This window comes from Lagenorhynchus albirostris, chromosome 2, assembly GCF_949774975.1.
Source record: "Lagenorhynchus albirostris chromosome 2, mLagAlb1.1, whole genome shotgun sequence".
NCBI classification, from domain to species: Eukaryota; Metazoa; Chordata; class Mammalia; order Artiodactyla; family Delphinidae; genus Lagenorhynchus; species Lagenorhynchus albirostris.
The window spans coordinates 174800497-174820797 of record NC_083096.1 but is presented as its reverse complement, the minus strand read 5'-3'; the positions used below and the strand labels follow the sequence as shown (position 1 = coordinate 174820797).

Sequence of the window (20301 nt, the reverse complement as noted above, 5' to 3'; positions counted from 1 at the left end):
TATTTCCTTGCCCCAGAGGAGCGTGGGCACCATAGAAACCACATGGGGCTCCCAGGCTCCCAGACTTGGGCCCCAGCTTGGACATTGTACCTGCTGTGCACACTTGGAGAAGTCACTTAACCTCTCTGAGTTTCTGGTTTCTCCTCTGTCAAGCACAGCTAATCCTACACTCCCTACTTGAGACCCAGGGCTGTTGCACTGAGCACATGGTATTTTTCTAAACCTGGGATTATTTACCAGATAATAACCAGAGATTATTACCTGGCTTGGGGGTGGGGCTGACTCCAACTCGGCCTCCCTCTGCCATATGGGTTTATATTCCCTGGGGTCTGGCGGTGGAAGGGGAGTGATTTCATAGACTCCTGGGGTATCCAAGCTAGAGGGAGCCCTAAAGATTGATCTAGGCTCTTCATTACACAGATGGGGAAAGTAAGGCTCGGAGAAGGCAGTGACTTGTCTAAAATAACACAGCTGGTCAACGTGATGCGGGTATATCAGGCTTTAGGTCAAGAACTTCATTTCTCAGCTAGAATCTCTTTCTCAAGGACCTCTGCTCTGCATGGAGGAGCCCAGGGCCTTGGGGGAAGTATGGAAAGTTCTGGAGCTAGGAGAGAGATGAGGTGAGGTTTTTCCATTTCATCCGTGTTCATTTTAGGGGCAAAGCCAGCACTCATGGTGGCTCTGCCATCTGTAGTGACCCCCCAGATTCACTGGAAATCTCAGTGTGAGGCCCTTGGGCCCCGCCCCGTGTGCCCCCTCTCCCCTGACATGAGCCTGGGGAGCTAGTGCGGAAGTGGAAATTGACTATGAAAGAAAGAATATGCATTAATACATTTCTAATATGTACCCTTTTTCTCCCCCAAATAATTTGAGATCACTTCTAATACAACCCGCCATACCCTGGGGGACATAATCCAAAGCTGGGAGAGACCTCAGGCACAGGACCGAGAAGGGAAGAGCTCTCTATCCCACCTGCCAGAACTCAGCCCCACGCTTGTCCCTGGGTTTCCTTGTGTCCCACGTATTCTCATGTGATCCTGAGAGCCAGGTTGGGGGCTGCCCTATCCCCAGCCTGTTGCACAGCACCTTGTGAAGGGGCCGTCGGAGGTTGAATTGGGGAGGAGGTCAGGTGCTGAAAGGCAAAACACCATTTTCTTACCATCTCATTCAAATCCCAGCTGGTTCTTGGAGATCCCGAAAGCATGGGTGCTAAGTGTGTCCTCGGTCGCCCTTTGTGTTCTCACTTCGTGTTGGCAGGAACTAAGGGGTAACTAAGCCCAAAGCAAACCCTCATGTGAGGTACTGGTTGGCACTCAGTGCAGAGCCAGAGACACCCTGACACAGAGGTTGGATTCGTGGCTTTCTCACGATGGCGGGTAATGGCCAAGCAGTAGGCTGAGAGGTCCCCTTGATCACGTCGTCTTCTTCCTGTCCCCCGGCTCTCTCTCCAGGCCAAGCAGTCCTTAGCCACGCTGACCAAGGATGTCCCCAAGCGGCATTCACTCGCCATGCCTGGCGAGACGGTGCTTAATGGCAACCAGGAGTGGGTGGTGCAGGCGGACCTCCCACTGACCGCAGCCATCCGGCAGAGCCAGCAGACTCTCTACCACTCACACCCCCCCCACCCTGGGGACCGGCAAGGTGAGTCCAGCCCAGCCACAGCTCCGGGGGTGTCTCAGGAGGCCATCTGGCCCCCTGGGAGGGGCGGCCTCTTTATTCACACTATAGCTGCTTTTAGGGGGGTGTAGGGGAGAGGCCATGGCTCAGGGGACTGAAAAGTCTAAGAGATGGACCTCAGGCATAGCTGGATACCGAGGTTCAGACAATACCTGGGTCTGTCTGACTCTCTCCATCTCTCAGCTCTGCCTGCCTCCATTCGACCTCATCTTTAGGCCACCTCTTTTCACAAAGCAGAAAACAGTCTCCAGCAGTTTCAGGCTTTTAGGGCCCTTGAAGCTCAAAAGTCTTGAGAAAGAGAAATCTTTCTCTGTGTGTATAGTAAATCCCAAAGAAGGACTCTGATTGGCCAGCCAGGGTCACATGCCTACCTCTGGACCAATCACTGTGTCTGGCAGTGGATGCACTGATTCTCCAGTCTAAGTCACATGGGCGTCCTTTGGCAGAGGAGACAGTGAGAGCTCCTTGATTGACAGCGCCAGGTAATCACTGGATGTGTGGGAGGGGCAGAAATAAGTGTTAGGGGTGTTTGCTGCAGGCGCTGAGGGGAAGAGGGGCCCAGCCCGTGGTCAGCATCTGTACCCGTGGGCCACAGGAGAAGCCCCAAACTCCTCTGTACATCTGCGGCCCACTTGGCTCCATTTTCTGTCCCTCCTCCGAGTGGTCGCATTTGTGTGACAGATGCCAGTTGGAGACAGGCAGCTGGCTTCTGGAGCCTGTGGGTCCTGCCGTCACCTAGCTGGGAACCCAAGTCCCTGACTCCAAAGCCCCACGCTCCTCCGTATGACCATATGGCCATTGGCAGCAAGGATTTTCTTTCTCAGTGGTGTAGCCCTCCCTGCTCACATGCTGCCTGCATGTAGGTCCTCAGTCGTGTCGAGCGGAAAGTGCTTCCTCCATCCAGCGTCTGCAGACAGGAGAGCGCTCTGCTGGGGGACTTGGGTGGGCTTCCAGGAATCCATCTACTATTGAGTAAGCACCTACTGCACACCAGGCGCCGTGAGCGCTGGGGTTGGACATGGCTAAGACACCCAGACTGCCTGCATTCATCAAGCTGGCATTGTAGGTGTGAAGACAGAAAACACACGTAACTAAACTGACAAAGAATGATTACAGATTATATTCAGTGCGGGGAGAGAAATCAACGGAAAACAGGTGCTTTGTTGGGAAAGAAAAGACAGTGGGGAGAGCTGATAATAGGGGGAGGTCTCTCTCGGGACAGGCTGAGACTTGAAGGCTGAGGATGTGCCTGATGGGCAGCACGGCCAGCGAAGGGTGAGGCAGGAGGGAGATGGTGCGTGTCGGGCACCATCGGAAAGCTGCTGTGACGTGAGCCGAGGCTGGTGAGGTGGGCAGGGCTGTATCCCCTCAGCTTGGAGGAGGACCGCACGTATCTACCCCCAGGTGAAGAGAGACCGGATGCCTGGCTCTCATGGCAGTGAGGAGAGGAAGCAGGGAGGCCCTCTGGGAGGCCGCCATGGTCTTCTAGGCAAGAGACGGTGGTGGCCTGGGCTTGGGTGGTGGCAGTGGGGCTGGAGAGAAGTGGCCAGATTTGGGGCTGTGTTTGGAGGTGCTGCTGCGGATTGGGTGTGGGGTGAGGGGGTGGGAGAAAGAGAGGAGCTGGTGGTAGCCTCACGGCTTCTCTCTTGGGAAGCTGGTACTGAGCATGGGTTAGGATTGCACCAGGCCTAGGGAACGTCCAGGTGGCTGGAGCACTGTGAGGACAGTCACCGAGGCCCCTGGAGGCTTCTGCCCCTTCCCCTTCACCCTGGTTAGGAGGGGGCCTAATTGGATCCAGAGGCTCTCTGGTGACCCGTGGGGCTGTGAAATAGAGGGGTGGAGAGCTGGGCAAGTCTCTTCTCTATGTCTCAGTGTTCCCATCTGCATAATGGGGGCGTTGGGTGGACTGACCTGCAAGTCAGTGAAGGCAAGGACATTCTCTCCATCCCCCACTCACCAGCTGTCCCTGCTTTCCAGCGGTCAGGGTGAGCCCCTGCCACTCCCGGCAGCCCTCCGTCATCTCCGACGCATCTGCCGCTGAAGGCGACCGGTCGTCCACGCCAAGCGACATCAACTCCCCTCGACACCGGACGCACTCCCTCTGCAACGTAAGGCCAGCAGCAGCAGGGCCTGGGCCTTGGGCCCCGCCCAGAAACCACAGGGGTGGGAATGGAGGGGGTGAAGACCTACCCGCTGTTTCCTCTCGTCCACCCAGGAAGCATTCTGGCGAAGGCATTTCCTGTTCTATTCTTTCCTTTTGCAAGAAGAGATGGATGTGGGGAGAGAAAGAAATGAGGCCTGTTGGCTCCTTGTGTCCGGGAGGGCAAGGAAAATCCAGAGGATGGCGGGCCTGGGTCGGCCTCAGGGTCTGAGCAGCCTGGGCTCATCTCTGGTGGGCTATGTCTGGGACCGTAGGCTTCTCCTCCCAGACCATACCTTCCAGGGCTCAGGACCTCACCACCACCCCTGTTTCCCTGTAGAGCCAGCTCTTGGTCCTGCAGGAATGAGCTGGATTTTTTTTGAATCTCCAGGAGTTTTTGCACATTTTGCCTCTGGAGAGGCATCCGGTGAATTTTTTCTAAGTTGTGTTTGCTTTGCTTACTTAATTACAGTTTTTTGATTTCATACTGGGTCCCAGCTACCAAGAGGCACAGGTCCGTAGCCAGCTAACTCTTGATGGCTGGTGGGACAGACAGGCTCCCCAGGAGTGAGGGGGTGAACGAAGGTGGGTGGGTCAAGCATCTGAGGACAGGAAGACGCCACATCAAGGCTCTAATGTGAAACACTGGGGTCAGGATGTGGGGACCACTTTTCACATGTGTTCCATCATGCGACTGAGAATCCAGAGGGCGCCCCTGCCGCGTCCTAAAGACACAGTAGAATCGGGTCCTCAGACACACAGGAAGCCTTTCTCAAAAACTCAGTCAGTGTTTTATTAACCAGCGAGATGGATAAGAAACAAGAAATGAGGTGGATATCGTGCAAAAGAAAGACAAGATAACCACTACTTGCCAGTGGGATGATAATCTACCTGGAAAACCTCAAGAGAATAACCAGAAAAGCCATTAGACTAATAGTGAGAAGTACAGAACGGTACTGGTAGAATATCAATTGATAAAAATCAGTAACTATTCTATATTAGTAATCCCAATGGAAGCATTTTTTTTTCCAAATCTAGAATAACAATGAAGAGCACTTAATAAAAATAGCTAAGACTGGGCTTCCCTGGTGGCGCAGTGGTTGAGAGTCCACCTGCCGATGCAGGAAACACGGGTTTGTGCCCCGGTCCGGGAAGATCCCACATCCACGGAGCGGCTGGGCCCGTGAGCCATGGCCGCTGAGCCTGCGCGTCCGGAGCCTGTGCTCCCCAACGGGAGAGGCCACAACACTGAGAGGCCCGTGTACCGCAAAAAAAAAAAAAAAAAAAAAAAAAGCTAAGACTAAATTTGAAGTAAGTTGCCTCAGCATGGTGACATGGACAACAGACACTGCTGGCCGGGGCCTCGCAAAGCCATGTCAGGACGGGGAGGCGGTCACTTCAGGCCTGAATCCCACTCGGGGCTCGGATTCTGTTTTAACTGGGGCTTTAAGGAAGCAATCTGTTCTCCTCTTGTTCCCAGGAGAGAACCCTGGTGACAAAGGCTGTCCTGACAGAACCAAGACGAGGAAGGTGGGCCAGTAGAGGGGCCTCTGATGTTACTCTCTTGTTCTGAGGGACCACTGTTGAGCTATACATACAGCCAGCAGTGCCCTTTGTTCTTAGTGTGGGCCAGATACCCTGTAGCATCTGAGAATACCTTCCCAAGGGCCATACTTTGTCTTCCCATGGGGGGCCCACGGGGGCTTTGACAGCCAAAATGCTGCTGGAAAATCCATTCTGCAGAAAGAGTTCTTCAAAGGCCTCTTGAATTGCATCTGGCTCAGACCTAGCCTTTTGCCCAACTTGGCTTTGGCACATACCTGAGGCTACAGGCAGCAGATCCGGCATATTTATTCCCAAGCTCACTTTACACAGAGCCCTGGTGCCAGGCAATGGGTGCTTTGATAAGCCAGTTTTCTACACATAGGCATTTCAGTGGGCTCTGGCCTCATTCTCTTCCCCATAAATTTGGCAAAGATGGCCTTGTACAGGGCCAACCTACCTTAGCTGCCTGCCAAATAGGTTCTGTTTGCAAACCTTGAGATGGGACTACAGACTAAACTACCATTTGTTCCATCCCCACCCTCCCTCAACCACCTTCATCCCCCATCTCAACAGATGTGCACACAGGTAAGCCAGGAAGAGCCTGAAAATAGCTCCGGGTAACCGTCTGTGCTCAGGCATTTGGCCTGGTACCAGCAGGAACAGCCTGACCTGGAGTAAGGACCTCCCCATCCTTTCATGCTCTAGTCACTTATTTAGAGCAGAGGTGGGGACTCAGCACAGAGAGGCTGGAGAAGATTGATGGACATTGGCTCAGGTGACACATGCTTTATTTCTTGCCTTTTGCCTGCAATTCTGGAAGTGACCACCAGGAGTCTCCCTAGTAATGACTTGTGATCCCAGTGATCTATGGTACCCACCCCCAGGCAGGACAGACTGATTCTGGGATGTGGTGAGGGCTTTTGTACACTCACAGGAAGGAGCACTAGACCAGGGAGAACCAGACGGTCTTGAATTTGAGGTGTAGCTCTGGTTTTAATTAGCTCTATAATGTTGGACTGTCTGGAACCTCTCTGTGTACCTGTAAATCAGGCTAATGAGCCCTGTTTTGGCCCTCCACAAAATAAGAGATTCATTGTGTTGTTTGTGGGGGAAATAAGAGGATGGGTAGTCGCCCAAGTCTTCCTGTCCCAAAATTCTTTATTTTTATTTTTTCTATAAAATTATACTTCTTTATGAAAAGCACCAAGTATAACCAACTTCAGTTCTAATTCTGTGGTCCAATTGGGAGAGGAACTTAGAAGACTTTGAGTGACTGATTTGTTGGTCAGAGGGTGTTAGGGGTCAAGAAGCCAGAGCAGGCAGGAGAGCATCACAGGGCCTCTGGCCAGGACCCCTGGTCCTGGCAGCATCTTCATGAACCCCAGGTGTCGTCATTGAGCCATTTGGAAGTGTCTACTTCAGGGGTGGAGGGTGGATTCCCCAGTACAGAAGCAGGGCGGTCCCTAGGGGATGGCCTCCTTCCACAGAAAACCCCATGCTCCACAGGCCACCTCTGCTCTCATGTGTTATGTGTCTTTGCTGTTTCATCTTCCTCTTCTCCTTTGGCTACAGGGCGACAGTCCCGGCCCAGTTCAGAAGAACCTGCACAACCCCATTGTACAGGTAGGTGTGCCTTCCCTGGCCACTCAGGCCCTCCCTCCACCCCACCTTGACCGTGACTTCACCCTTTTCCTCCTCAGCCCTCAGCACCACCATGTCCATACTTGGACACCCAGGGCAGAGAGGAGTTAAGCCACTACCTCGGTCACACATGGGTCAGTGCCCCAGCCAGGCTCAGCACCTGAGTCTGCCCTTCCATGTCCTCTTCTAGATCTGTGGACCTACTAAGTGCATCACGCATCCCTGGAGAGTGTCTTCTCCTGGCAGCCAAAGGCTAATGACGTGGGCCCTGGGCTCTTTGGGCCCCTTGCTGCAGGAAACTTTTTAAAATTCATTTTTAACCTTTCAATACTCTATCCTCAGAGTGAGAAGGGGGCTGTAGGGAGGAAAACAACATGAATATGACTGTCAGATGGGGTCTCTGAGATCAGCTTTCTAGTCCTGGGGTTCCCACATGCTGGTCTTCGGGACTGCTCGTCTGCATCAGGGTCCACCAGTGAAGATTTTCTAATGCAGATTCCTGGGCCCTTCACCCCAGAGATTCTGATCCACCAGGTTGGGGGAGGGGGGGGTTGGCTGGATTTCAGGTAATTCTGACATGGTTTGGGGAACCATTAGTCTAGTCTAACCTCCACCTTTTTGACCAGTAACACCACTCTGCATCTTTGTATAAAGCACTTGACAGTTTGCAAAGCCCTGCTGCAGACACCACCCGAGTCCCGTAGTTACCCCGACAGGAAGACCTCCTCCACATCATCATCATCATCATCATCACTGTCTTTGTCATTATTAACAATCCCCCCATGTCACAGACGAGAAACCTGGGCTCAGAGAGGCTGGGGGCTCTCCGCGTTTCCGTGGGTAGTGACATAACTGGGATTAGAACCCAAACCCCTGCCTCCCCACTCTACCGAGGCCAGTCCTGCTTCTTGTCCAGGGCCTTAAGGTCTGGGGTCCTTGCTCTTGGCTGACATGAAGCTCAGATTTCCTCCTTCCTGGTTTTCCCGGCTCTCCTATGCCCCCTTTTCCAAGGGGACTTTTTCCGCAGTGAACTTATTACACTTGCGATGCCCCCTCCGGATGGGCCCTGTGGTCAGCCGTGGCAGCATGCGTGGACGCGATTCTGCAAGCCCTCCACGAGCACTGGAAGGCTGTAGGCAAACTGAATTTAAATGATAGTACAAACCCCACCAGCAGCCGTTATGAATGCTACTTATGTCCAGGCACTGTTCTAAGCGTTTTTACCCTCACGTTAGCAACATCCTCATGACAGCCTTGGATGGGTCCTAGTGTCGTCCCCGAGAGATTCTGTAACTGGCCCAAGTCCGCTCAGCGAGTGAGGGGCAGACCCTGTCATCCTTACCCACTGGTGCCTCCCACCAGCCATCCCCCACCCCCTACCCCTCCCTGTCTTCTGCCCCAGCTCAGCTTGCCTTTGTTCTTCTCCCCTCTACCTCTGCCACTTGGCCTGACTCCTCAGTCACTAGAGGATCTTGAAGACCAAAAACGGAAAAAGAAGAAAGAGAAGATGGGATTCGGCTCCATCTCGCGTGTCTTCGCCAGAGGGAAGCAGCGGAAGTCCCTCGACCCCGGCCTCTTTGATGGTACCGCCCCTGATTATTACATAGAGGAGGACGCGGACTGGTGATACCCGCCTCCCTTCGCCTGCTGCCCGGCGGGCGTGTCTGTGCGTGTGGACGTGCGTGCGAGCGGGGAATGCGCGGCTGGGCGTGCGTGGCGGTGCGTGTGCGCGTGCGTGGGAGCTCTCGCGCACGTGGGCGGGGGGGTGGTGCGGCTGAGGCCCGCTCGCGTGGGCCCCTCCCCGGCGTCACCACCTCTGTAATTGATGTACATACTACAAACGTGTGTGAACATGTCAACTCTCTGTTGTCCTTGGAGCGATACAGTTGTGTTGTTAATCTGGGTTTGTTTTTGTTTTTTTCAGTGTTTTTTTTTTTTTTTTCCGCTTTTTGGTTCGTTGGGGTTTTTGGTTTTTTTTTTTTTTTGGTCCCTTCCCCCCTTCCCTTTTTATGAAACTTGAAAACTTGAAGGACTGCTGTGTATTTGTAAATAACAAAACTATTGTGCACTCCGTGCTTGTAAATGTCCCTCGTCCGAACTGCTACTTCTGGAGCCCGTCTCCCCGAGGATGTAGTCTGTGTTTGATGTTCCCCCCATTACACCCCGCCGCCCACCCGTCCCCCCGGTGTGAACGTGTGGGACCAGACCCTGTTCTCGGGGTGCGCCCGAGTCACTTTAACCCCCAAACGCCATCGTCATCAGGGTAAGGTCCACTCTCCACAAAGACTTGCGAGCCCAGCCCAGGGGCCCTGTCTTGTCTCGGTTTGTCAGAGGCCAAACGGGCTCTTTCTAACGGCCTGCCAGTTTTTAAATTGCGTTGCCGTTTCTTTCTTTACGGGGAAAAGAAAAGAAAATTGTTCCGTTTAATTTATTTGCACAAATGCAGAAGACTTATTCTATCTAAATTATTACGTAAATATTGGAATGTATATTTTTCCACGGGGGGCGGGCGGGAGGCGGGTTCTCTGTTGACTTGTCTGTTCTATGATCATGCTGCTGCCGAGCTGTGCAAGGTAGAGTGTAGGGTGGCCAGAACCCAGGGACCATTGGACTGCCAAGCTTGCTTTTTTCCGTTCTTTCTTCTTCTCTCTCCCCCATTCTCCCATCCCCGCATGGGAGTGCGCTCCGCCTTTCTTCCTGCCTGTAGCTCTCTCCAGGCCTTTCTCTATATATTTATTTATCTGAAATAACAAAGCACTGACCTCAGTGAACAGAGTGCCTGCTGTCGTGGTCACCTTCTCTTGGGTCTGTCTTTTGAGAAAGGCTGCCGCGTACGGGGCGAGACAGCCGACTGCATGAGCACAGGGTACGACCACAGGGACCCTCAGCCCGAGTTGGTTCCCCGAGGGTCCTGGAGCAGCACGCGTTCCTCGCTGCAGCTGTGTCTCATCCTTGGTTGATTCTGCACGTTGGCCAGGCAGGTGTCATGGGGGAGGCGCCCGTCTCAAGGGGCGGCCTGTTGGGGACACAGCATCCAGCACCAGCACCTCTGCCCTCCCCATTCTGCTTGGTTCCTCCAGCCACATCGCACAGAGTCTCTCGGGATCCCTCGGGCCCTCCTCCAACTTGTCACAGCAGCCTGAGCCTGCTCACCCGAGGAGAGAAGGGCTGGCAGGAGCATCTGCCTATTTGGAGAGCAGTGTTGGCCCCGGTGAGGCTCCGCCAGCAAAGGAACCGTGAGCACTGTAACACCGGGTGATGGAGAACACGTGAGCTTCTAAGCCAGGGCCTCCCGAAGTCTAAAACTAGCTTTCCCTTTTCTTTTAACCTGTGAATCCCCGCCTCTGCACCACCTTAAATACTAACAGCTCAATTCACATACCCTCTAAACAACAGTAGTTGCGCTTTCTGCTAGCAGTAACGTTTTCAGCTCTTACCAAGAAATGGGAGAATTTTAAATGCTGGAGCATGTCTTATCAGAAGGGATAGGATATTTTGTCCAAAGTCTCTAAAACAAACAGAAAAGCCCCAGTCAGCTGCTCCCTTTCCTTCTGACCTGATGGGGGGGTTGGAAAGGAGTAGGCAGGGTACCTAATAAGGATCTTTCTGGCCTTTGGCTAAGCCGTTTCACCCAGCCTGGCGGCGGGGGAGAGCGGCCGGAGCTGGCATCTTTCTCTACAGAGAGATATTTTAGGAATAACTTTTCTCCCCCCCATGAATTTTTTTCTTTTGGTTGATTTTTATTGTTTGCCCTTTATTTACAAGAAAATAAGATTGCAACCCCCTCCTGGTAATGATTTAGTAGTTCCTTTTCATTTCAGTTTTTGGAAATTAGGAGATAATTCTAAGAGTTACTAAGGATGATTTATTTAAGAGAACTACGTCAAATAGCGAATGAGTTATGGGTAACAGTAGATGAAAATAACCTTTCCCGTGGGAAAGGTTTCTCGAAGGCATGGATGCAAATATAAAATATTAAAAAAAAATCTAAATAAAGCTTATTTTAAAATATGATCGAATTCTATGTTATTTGATTGCTTCTATCTTACTCCGGGTGGGAGGCAAAGCCTGGCATGACCTGCTCCTTGGAATTCCAGGGCTGGGTCCTGAGGGGGTAATGGGAGGGGCTGAGGAAAGCTGGCTGGATTCTGGGCCCATCGAGGGGCTGAGGCTGGGGTGGCCTCCCAGAAACATCTCATCTTTGCCACCCTGGCTGTAATTTGGAGGAGCTGTCAGCATCCAGGGCAGCCCGTGGTCCTAATGCACCACCTCCGAGTCTGGCGCCCTGACCCTGCATTCTCCAGCCCGGTGGCCCCAGTCAGCTTTCATCTGCTTCCTTCTCCCCCGTGGCACTCCTTCCAAAGACCCAGAGCGGGGGCCCCATGAATTTGGGGCATATTACTTCCTGCAGACCTCAGTGGGCCTCTGCATTGTCCTGACTTTCCCCGCCATCCCTGGGGACTGAGAGGAGTTTAAGAGAGAAATTAAAGGATCTCCAGGGCTTCCCTAATGAAGCCAGAGTGGGCCAGGCTTTTCCAAGACCCGAGATTCACCAGATGCAAAGCCAGTCCTCCCCCTGTGAAACTCCACAGTGTGGCCTGAGAAGAGGCCACCTGGATACCCCAATCCATGATCACAGCCAGTGCCTTCAACCTCAGTCTCCCAACTTAACAACAAATCCTCCCCAGCAGTAAGACTGATGGAAGACTAGCCTTTTAACTCCCCTTGCATTTCTGCTAGGATAGAGCTCAAAGCACCACAATGTATAGACCATGCCGAGAAGTTACAGAGCTCAGGACTGCAAGGAACTTAGGGGCATCTACCCCAGCAGCTCTCAACCTGGCCACACATTAAAATCACCTGCCGAGCTTTCTAGAAAAACTTACCAATGCCAGGTGCTACACCCCTGAATCAGAGTGTGGTTAAACCTTCTCTGGTGCAGCCAGGATTGAGAACCACTGGGCTAATGTGAGGAGGGCGAATGGCCCCAAACACACATGCCACAGCTTCCCTCACCCTGACCTCAAGCAGACATCACTAATCAATTAAAGAACCCTTCCTACCCAGCCCAAAGTGGCCTCTAATTTTTTCACTTTACAAAGCCTCAGACACCGCCAATCAGTCAGAGTTGGCATCCAAGGAAAAAAGCCTATTTGCCTTCACTAAACTAACCCAACCCACTACACCTAACAGATGGGGGAAACTTTGTCCCAGAGAGGAGTGACTTGGCCAAGATCCTAGCTATGCTCCTTCAATCCCGTGGCCTTCTCAAGGGCCAGGCCACACCTGATTCAAATCCGAGTAGCTCTACTCAAAAGCCACACTACCTCCTTTGTTAATCTTCTCCAGACCTTGCCCCAAATGGTCCAACTTCAAGTGTCACTATTAGTCAGAAATTGGAGTAGGGCTGCCCCGGCTGCAGGGCCGGTGGACAGCTGCACAGGTTGTATACTGCATTACCCCTGTATGGACAGTGCCCTGAGCTGTGCAGTGCACAGCCTGTGTGGCTGTCCTCAGTGGCCCTCCTGCGTGCTCTCCTACCCGTGCTGGCAGGTTCTAACTGGCGTAACCTAACAGTAGTAATAACAATAATAACCTCTAACGTTTGTTGGGCACTTACTATGGGCCAGGGTCCATGCTGCGTGCTTGACGTGTATTAACTCAGTTAATCCTCCAACGGCTCCATTATCGATGAAAAAACTGAGGCGAAGTAAATTGTCCGGGGTCAAGGAGCCAGGAAACAGTAGAACTGGGCGTCCAACCTAGTGAGTCTGTAGTGCCCTGAACCGCTCCTCCGTGTGGGCAGTGAGGGGCTGGGACCCAGCACGTGGGCGCCTCCAGTGCCTCCAAGGGGCCTGCTTTGAGCTTCACCCCACCCCACCCTCACCCACCAGTAGCCTCTGGCACAACCTAGCACTTCCTTGCTTTTGTGACCTCGTCTACCTCTGCTAGCCTTTTACCTCCAGCCCAGAAAACCCACTCGCAGAGAGGGGCTGGCAGGGAGGGCAGAGCAGGAACGAGCTGTGGTCTAGCATAAGCTCTCCATCTTGGGCAGGGGCCGCCTCCAATCTGCCCTGCTATGGAAGCCCTCGCCGTACCAGAGCTGCCACTTCCTGAGGTGGGGAGGGTCCCCTCAGGATGGCCCAGGGGCCCCAGGAGCTGCCCCACACCTGTCCCCCAAGGTTATGTGGCTACTGCTATGTGCCTCACTCAACCTGGGCTCCCAGGGAATCCAGGTGTAGTGGGGCTGCATCAGATGGGGTCATCAGGCCTGTGACAATATGAGTCGGAAAGTATCTCGGAATTCTCTGGCGTTCCAGTGATGAGGACTCCACACTTCCATTGCCAGGGCCCCGGGTTCGACCCCTGGTCAGGGAACTAAGATCCCGCAAGCCGCCTGGCATGGCCAAAAAAAAGAAAAAAGAAAAAAAAAATTTAATTAAAAACTTTTAAAAGTAAATAATGTCAACTGGCCCTCTCACCAAAACCCTGCATTTCCTCCCAAACATCCTACCCCAGCCCATCTGCTCTGAACAAACGACTCTTAAGTTTTTTCAACTCAAACCCCACCAGGTGGGGCAGAACGTGCCACACTCCCCTACCTCCCACGTGTTCCCATTTTCCCATGGGAAAAAAAACCTGGTACTGATAAAGAATCAAGCGGGAATACATATAATTAACTTTATCTTATAGAAGCATAGATTCATACGTTTATATATAAAAGAATGTCCTAGAAACTTAAAAATAACTTAGGGGTTTGACCTTGACTGTATGTTAGAAGTTGTTTAAATATCTAAGTCATACTGAAGTGTCACCGTACAAGCAGATGGAGGGTGTACATCCTGAGGGCAGCTAGGGTATGGAGAATGCATACCTGAACCACAACCGCATGGTGTCTTAAAGCCCAGTTACTGAAAAGTCTGCAAATATGCAGCCCTGCACTCTGCATCCCCAACAAACTGAATCCTCAAGAAAATTATCCCAAGAGGATTGATCTTTAGGAAGCAAAAATAGTAGCAATTGAAAACCTTGACCTTTCCTTCCTGGAAATGGCAGGAATCCTATTCCCTAGCACATCCCCAGGGAAGTCTTGTGACATTGTCAGGCCAGGTGCAGCAGCCATGCTTCTGAAGCAAAGTCCCTGGAAAACAATGGCTGACTGCTCGTTTGCATTTCTGAGTTTCAGGTTTTGGAAATCTTTGATTGCTTTCTTAATAGGTTACCAGTAGCAGTTAATTGCACCCAAATAAGAGAATCTCAAATTGCATACCTTGCTCCATCTGGAGGACCCTTGCAACCCACCAGTGGCACCAGGACAGGCCTGGGTAATCATTCCAGCTCTGGCCCAGCATCTGTTTCAAGCAAGTCGTTTAACCTGTGAGCCTCAGTGTTCTCATCTATGAAGTGGGTGTAACAACCCTTTCCTCCTTGTGGGCTCAGAAATGCCAGCTGAATGTGTTTTGGAGCCTGGAAAGCACTGGCCCCAAGGCTTGTGTTCTCCAGGATCTGAGTGGATTTAAGTTCAACCAGAGGTAGGAAAAAAGTGTGGAAACAGCTTGACATACATCTTGAGCCCGAGGGTGACTTGATCAAAACTTATCCCTGGGGCTGAAATCAGGGCATCCGGCTGCCTGAACCTGACATTCCTCCAGCTGTGTGCACAGCCCTTGGAGTCCAGATTCCCTTCCACTGCTGCTTTGTGAGAGAATTCTGACTTCTCTGCCTTGGAACAGGGAGGGTTTGACATGTTCACCCCTAGAATCCACCAGCTCTGAAAACATTCTTTCTTGAGTTCAAATAGAAACATACTCTGATGTGGCTAGCACAGAGAAATTTAAACCATGGGAAGCAATTAGGCTGCCCGAGGCTGGGTTCTTGAGGCAGAAGCCCCAAGGGTCCCCCCAGGGTGGCATGTTTATAAGGAGACGTGTGTCAGAGCCCAAGGCCGGCCTGGTCTGGCAGGGAGGAGTGCATCGAGCCCTTTGCAGATACCCACTCACATAATCCTTCCAACAACCCTCCAAGATAAATACTGTTATTGTCCCCATTTTACAGATGAACAAACCCAGGCACCGAGAGGTGAAGTTCTTGCCCAAAGTCACACAGCTAGGAAGAGGCAGAACCCGGATTCAACTCCAGCACTCTGGCTTCAGAGTCCATGTTCTCAGTAACTGTGCTATGTAGCCTCTGATCAGCCACTGGCCCCCACCTTCTCCCCCAGGGACAACTGACCAACAAGAAGCTTCAGAGAACTTGAGAAAGCCTCACTAGCCAAGTCCTGTACAGACTAGCTCTTTGGGACTCAGTTTCTCCACCCAACAGAGGAAGAAATTGGAATAAGCAGGGGTTTACAAACTGTGTTCCATGGGGGTTCCTCAGAGGTCCCTCAAGAGGTGGCCATAGCTGGTGAAAGAACGAGCAGGCAGGCCTCCAGCCCCACCTTCTACCAGAAGCTCTGCTCTTATGTGTTACACACTGGACCTACACGCAAGAGTCCATTGGAAGGATCCCATGATAGAAAAAAAGTGAGCAGAGAGGAAGAGAATGAGAGAAGGTTTGAGAACCATACATAGATCAGTAGTTGTCAAGCCTTGAGTTTTAAGGATACAGATTCGCAGGCTCCACCCACACCTACTGAATTAGAAGGTCCAGGGTGAGGCCCTGGGATCTGTGACCAGCTCCCCACTGTGGACTCAGTTGCAGGAGGTCACATGGGGCAATGGCCGAGGGCAGCATCCTACCCATGGGTTTTAGCACAGACTTGCCATGAGGAAGCTTCTCCAGGGGGCCTTCACAAGGTAGGTGGAGGCCACCTTCCTGGGCAGCTCCATGGTGCCCCAGTGAGGGAGGAACCACACCCAGGTAAGACCCCAGGCTGCCCCCAAAGCAGAGAGCCAAGGGGACTGGCAGGTGTGAGTACCTGCTGCCTCCCGAGAAGCCTCAGAAGCCCCCAGCAGTACCCCTATTAGAGTCACAGAGAGGGTCCCAGGTCTTCCTAGAGGCACACAGCCAGGAAGTGCTGGGGGCAGAAGTCAAACCTGGCTGAATTCCGAGTCCTAAGCCTGGCACCCACCGTCTCAGACGTTACCTGACCTGTGGCTGACAGAGGCTTCTGCCAAGCATTGGGTGGACCTGCCGGCTTTGGCCTGGGACCGGTGGTGCCCCTGGACCCAGATCATGAGCCCTAAACTGGGAGCAAGGCAGCTCAAGCCATGTTCTGTGGAGCGGTCTGGGGTGGAGCTGCTACCAAGGGGCCTGGCAGGGCTCTGCCCAGACCCTGCCCTCAGGTTCCAGAGGAGGCCTGGCCTTCTCCACTCTGGAAGGCCCACCCGCCCCCAGCCCAGCACAGTCAGGAGTCCCGAGCCCGGCTCTGGACTCCCAGTTTCCAGCTTGGCCAAGGACTCGCTGTGTGACCATGGGCAAGTCAGTCTCCCTCTCTGGGCCTCAGGTCCCCTCTAAAACAGGCCAGGGCAGTAGTTACCCACTTGTGGCCTGTGGAGTCTTATGAGTCACAGTGTCCTGGGCCACCTCCCCGACCACACTCACTGCCCTTCAGCCCAAAGCTCCAGTTTATGTATCTCACAGATACAATTTCATCTGGACAAAAGTTCTGCAACGTGAAGGCAGTGGGAAATCCACAGCTTAGGTCACATCTAAGCTCCCTCCAGGGCCCTCCAGGACAAGAGGAGGCACAGGCTGCCTCAGGCCTCCTCCTGCCCCAGCCTTGTGGAAAAGTCACTCCCTGAGGGCACCCCCGGACTTCCCTGCTCACCCCTCCTCCCCGTCAGAGAGAGATGGTACAGGCCCCTTCCCTCCTCAACCCTGGCAGAGCTGGGAAGTGGGGGCCACTCACGGGCCCCCCCAACTTCTGAAAGCCTGCAAGTCGAGGGCCGGAGATCCTCCCAAGAGGCCACGCGCAGCCCCTGGATGAACCACAGTGAGACTGCGTTGAACAATGCCACTCGCAGTTCACAGCCCTTTACACTTTACAAAGCCCTTTCACAGGCAGACTAGGGTCAAGGTTAAGATGTAGATTCCAGGGACTTCCCCGGCGGTCCGGTGGTTAAGACTTCGTCTTCCAGCGCAGGAGGTGCGGGTTCGATCCCTGGTTGGGAGCTAAGATCCCACATGCCTCCAGGCCAAAAAACCAAAACATAAAACAGAAGCAATATTGTAACAAATTCAATAAAGACTTAAAAAAATGGTCCACTTCAAAAAAAAAAATCTTTAAAAAAAAAAGATGTAGATTCTGGGCAAACTCTGGGTTCAAACCTCAGTCCTGACATTTCCCACCTGGTAGCCATGCTGCGCCTCAGTTTCTTCAGCTGTACACTAGGGACAGTAAGGTTGTCAGAGCAGCTGAAATGAGTTACTATGTGTAAAAGGCTCAGCTCAGGTAGCAATAAACGTCAGCCACAATGATGATGGCGATGGTGATGGTGACGACGATGATCTCATTGCGGCCTCTCACCGGCCCCATGAGATGGGCAGAACAGGCCCCCTTGGTACAGATGCCAAGTATGGCTCAGGTTAGTTCAGCAACCTTACCCCAGCCGCCAGGGCCAGCCCAGGTAGAGGGCCGGACAGAGCAAGGGTCTTAGAGCTGAGAGGGCCCTTGGTGGCCTCTCGCCCACCACCCTCACAGCACAGCCAGGTAGGGCATCAGTGGCCAGTTCTGGAACCCAAGGCTGCTGCCTCCCAGGCCAGTGCCCGGAGCTGGCACGAGCCGCAAGGCTCAGCTGGGGGAGAAAAAAATCCCCGGGTCAGTAAGTTTTAGAAACAATGAATAAGATTTCCAAAATGAACATTAGCTTTTCAAGGCTCTAGCGAGTTCTGCAGTGAAGAACAGCATTTCACCGCTTTCCACCTCGTGTTTCCCAAACTTAACTGACCACGGAGGCATGCCTCTGAGTCTGGTTCCGTGGAGTGCTCTGTGGGGCTACAGGGATGGGTGGCCCCTGCAGCCCCCTTTATTCTGTGCTTGGAGATGCTGAGTCAGTAATTCTTTGGTGACCTCTAAGCGGCACGGTTTAGCCATGGAAAGTCCCCATGGCTCACGTGGGATTCCTGTGGGCCTTAAGAAGTGAGGTGAGCCTGGCGCAAGGCCGGGTGGAGTGGGGCACTCTCTCTGCGTATCTGCTTCGCTCAGAAAGAAGCTGGGTCAGTGCACAGCATCTGCAGAGGCAGAAGGGCCCCCGCAGATTGGCTGAGAAATGCCAGTCCCAGGTGTTTGTTTTGCTGCTGTCCCAGGTGTAGGCAGACGGCCGAAACTGTTGCCACAGGGTCCCGGGGCGTGGAGGGGAAAGGGCATGCCATCCTGCCGGGGCACCTGGCCCACCTGCCCTGTTCCCCCTACCAGCTCTGAGCTGCCTAATTGCCTTCCCTGGGACAGGCCAGCAATGTTGGAGTCACATACAAATTGGCCCCATGCCCGCCCAGTGCCAGCTTCCTTCCTTGTTAGGAGGCTGGTGTCTCTGGGGGTGGCATGGACCTCATGGTCGGGGGCACGCGGGCCAGGGAGGGGAGAAGGCCCACTCTGTCAGCGGTCACTGCGGGGACCAGAGCTGTGGTGACAGGAGAGGGAGCTCTCTGCGAGGCGGAGGGAACCTGAGGGCTGTCCACAAACCGAGCGTCAGAGAGTGCAGCGCAGGAGGGTGAATCATCCCCAGGTCCCCTCTGTCTCTTCCTGTGTGTGCAAGAAACACACATTCATTTTAGTGAGAGTCTGAACCCAGCAGAATTGATCACAACCGAGCAATCAGGGAGGGGTGTCGAGGAAGGACCAGGCTTTGGAGGCAGATCTCTGGGTTTGAGCCAGCACTCAGCCAGGGACCCTAAGCCAGTCACTTAGTCCCCTCTGCACCTCAGTTTCCCCCTCTGTAAAATGAAAATAAGACTGCCTACCTCACAGGGCTGTTGCAAAGATGGAATCAGAAATGGGTAGAAGCGTCCGGCATGCGGCAGCTGCCTGTCCCAGCACTGCAGGAGATTCAGGAGACAGGAAGCTGGGGACAGGGAGACGAAACACAGGCTCTGGGGCCCGGCTGTGCCCTGTGCACACAACCGATGGTGTTTCTGAGCTCGACTTTCCTCATCTATAACGTAGGCCTCTGGGAACCCGTGTCCACCTCGAGAGGGAGGACGCAGTGCGTTCACACCCACGCGTCGCGAAGCACCAGGCAGCGCTGTCCTGATGCGGAGGCCTCCGGGGGCGAGCAGAGTGACCGCCGGTCTCTGCTGTCTCAGATCAGCTCTACGGGGCCCCACTGCAGAGTGTTGTGGGTGACGATGACGAGGACCCATCTCTGTGAGCACCCTCACAGCCAGCCCTGTACTGGGCTCGCACACGCCCACTGAGTCTAAAGGAAGCAGTCTTGCTGGGCTCTAGTGCTTCCAAAGCTCCCGGTTTTTCAAGAGAAACCAAGAATGTCATATAATACACCCCAATTCTTTAATATTGGCAACTACTTTTGTTTTTAAGTTTAGTGTCCTTTAGGAAAAAAAAATGCCACGGCCCCAATATGTCTCCAGACCACCGGCTCCGCTACCTCCCTTCTGGACTCTCTCTGTGGGCCGGTCCAGCCCTGGTGGTCCTCGTCTTCCCCTTGACCAGTGATTCCCAGGCCATAGGTGCCCATTTCATTGGCCCATGTCCTCCTTCACCAGAGGGCCCTCCTGCCCTTCCCTCCCTGGACAGCCAGGCAACAGGGGGACCGCACTCATTTCTGACCCCGAGCAGTGTCCCCAGGGCTTGGGGTGTTAGGGCAGAAGTGGGGGAGCTGCCCTCAGAAGCCTGGAATCAGCACCGGAGCCCCCAGGGGCCCATATGGCCGGCAGGACTCAGGGTCAGACCGCCTGCAGCCTGAGAGCCCAGCTAAATCATTTCTCGTGGACTTGGCTGGGCTCCATGGGACTCAGAGATGGAGAGGGTGTGGGCGAGGGAGCACTTCCAGTGAAGGTACTGATGGACCTGACAAAGGGGTAATGCTCTGCTCTCCCAGAAATTTCAGCGGGATGCATGGTCATAAGTGTGAAGAAAGCCATAAGCTGGAAACCCAGGGATATGGAGAGGGGGTCAGGCTGAGGACTGAGGACAAAGGCTGGCTGCTGGGGGGTTGGGGCAATGATGGAAGCCGGGAGAGAGAAGTACAATATGATTTGCTGACCTTCATGGAGGGCCTGCTGTGCCAGGTGTGTGTAGGCACTCTACACACGCTCATTAAGTCATTCAACAAACACTGGCTGACCACTTTCTATGTGCCAGGCCTAGAAGTAAGGGCTGAGGGTGCAGATGTAAA

General features: G+C 53.4%; 1 protein-coding gene across 4 annotated transcripts in view; it reads left to right on the top strand.

Moving 5' to 3' along the window:
• KAZN (kazrin, periplakin interacting protein) overlaps positions 1-20301 on the top strand; it is a 1131324-nt gene that overhangs the window by 1075213 nt on the left and 35810 nt on the right. For 2 of the 4 annotated variants that reach the window (XM_060141382.1, XM_060141383.1), the window contains 4 exons: positions 1452-1641; positions 3655-3785; positions 6935-6985; positions 8463-8586. In XM_060141382.1, the coding sequence (XP_059997365.1) occupies positions 1452-1641; positions 3655-3785; positions 6935-6985; positions 8463-8586 (496 nt within the window). Of the gene's footprint in view, positions 1-1451; positions 1642-3654; positions 3786-5297; positions 6816-6934; positions 6986-8462; positions 10996-20301 lie in introns of those variants that run through there. The other 2 variants (XM_060141384.1, XM_060141385.1) reach the window with 2 other exon arrangements.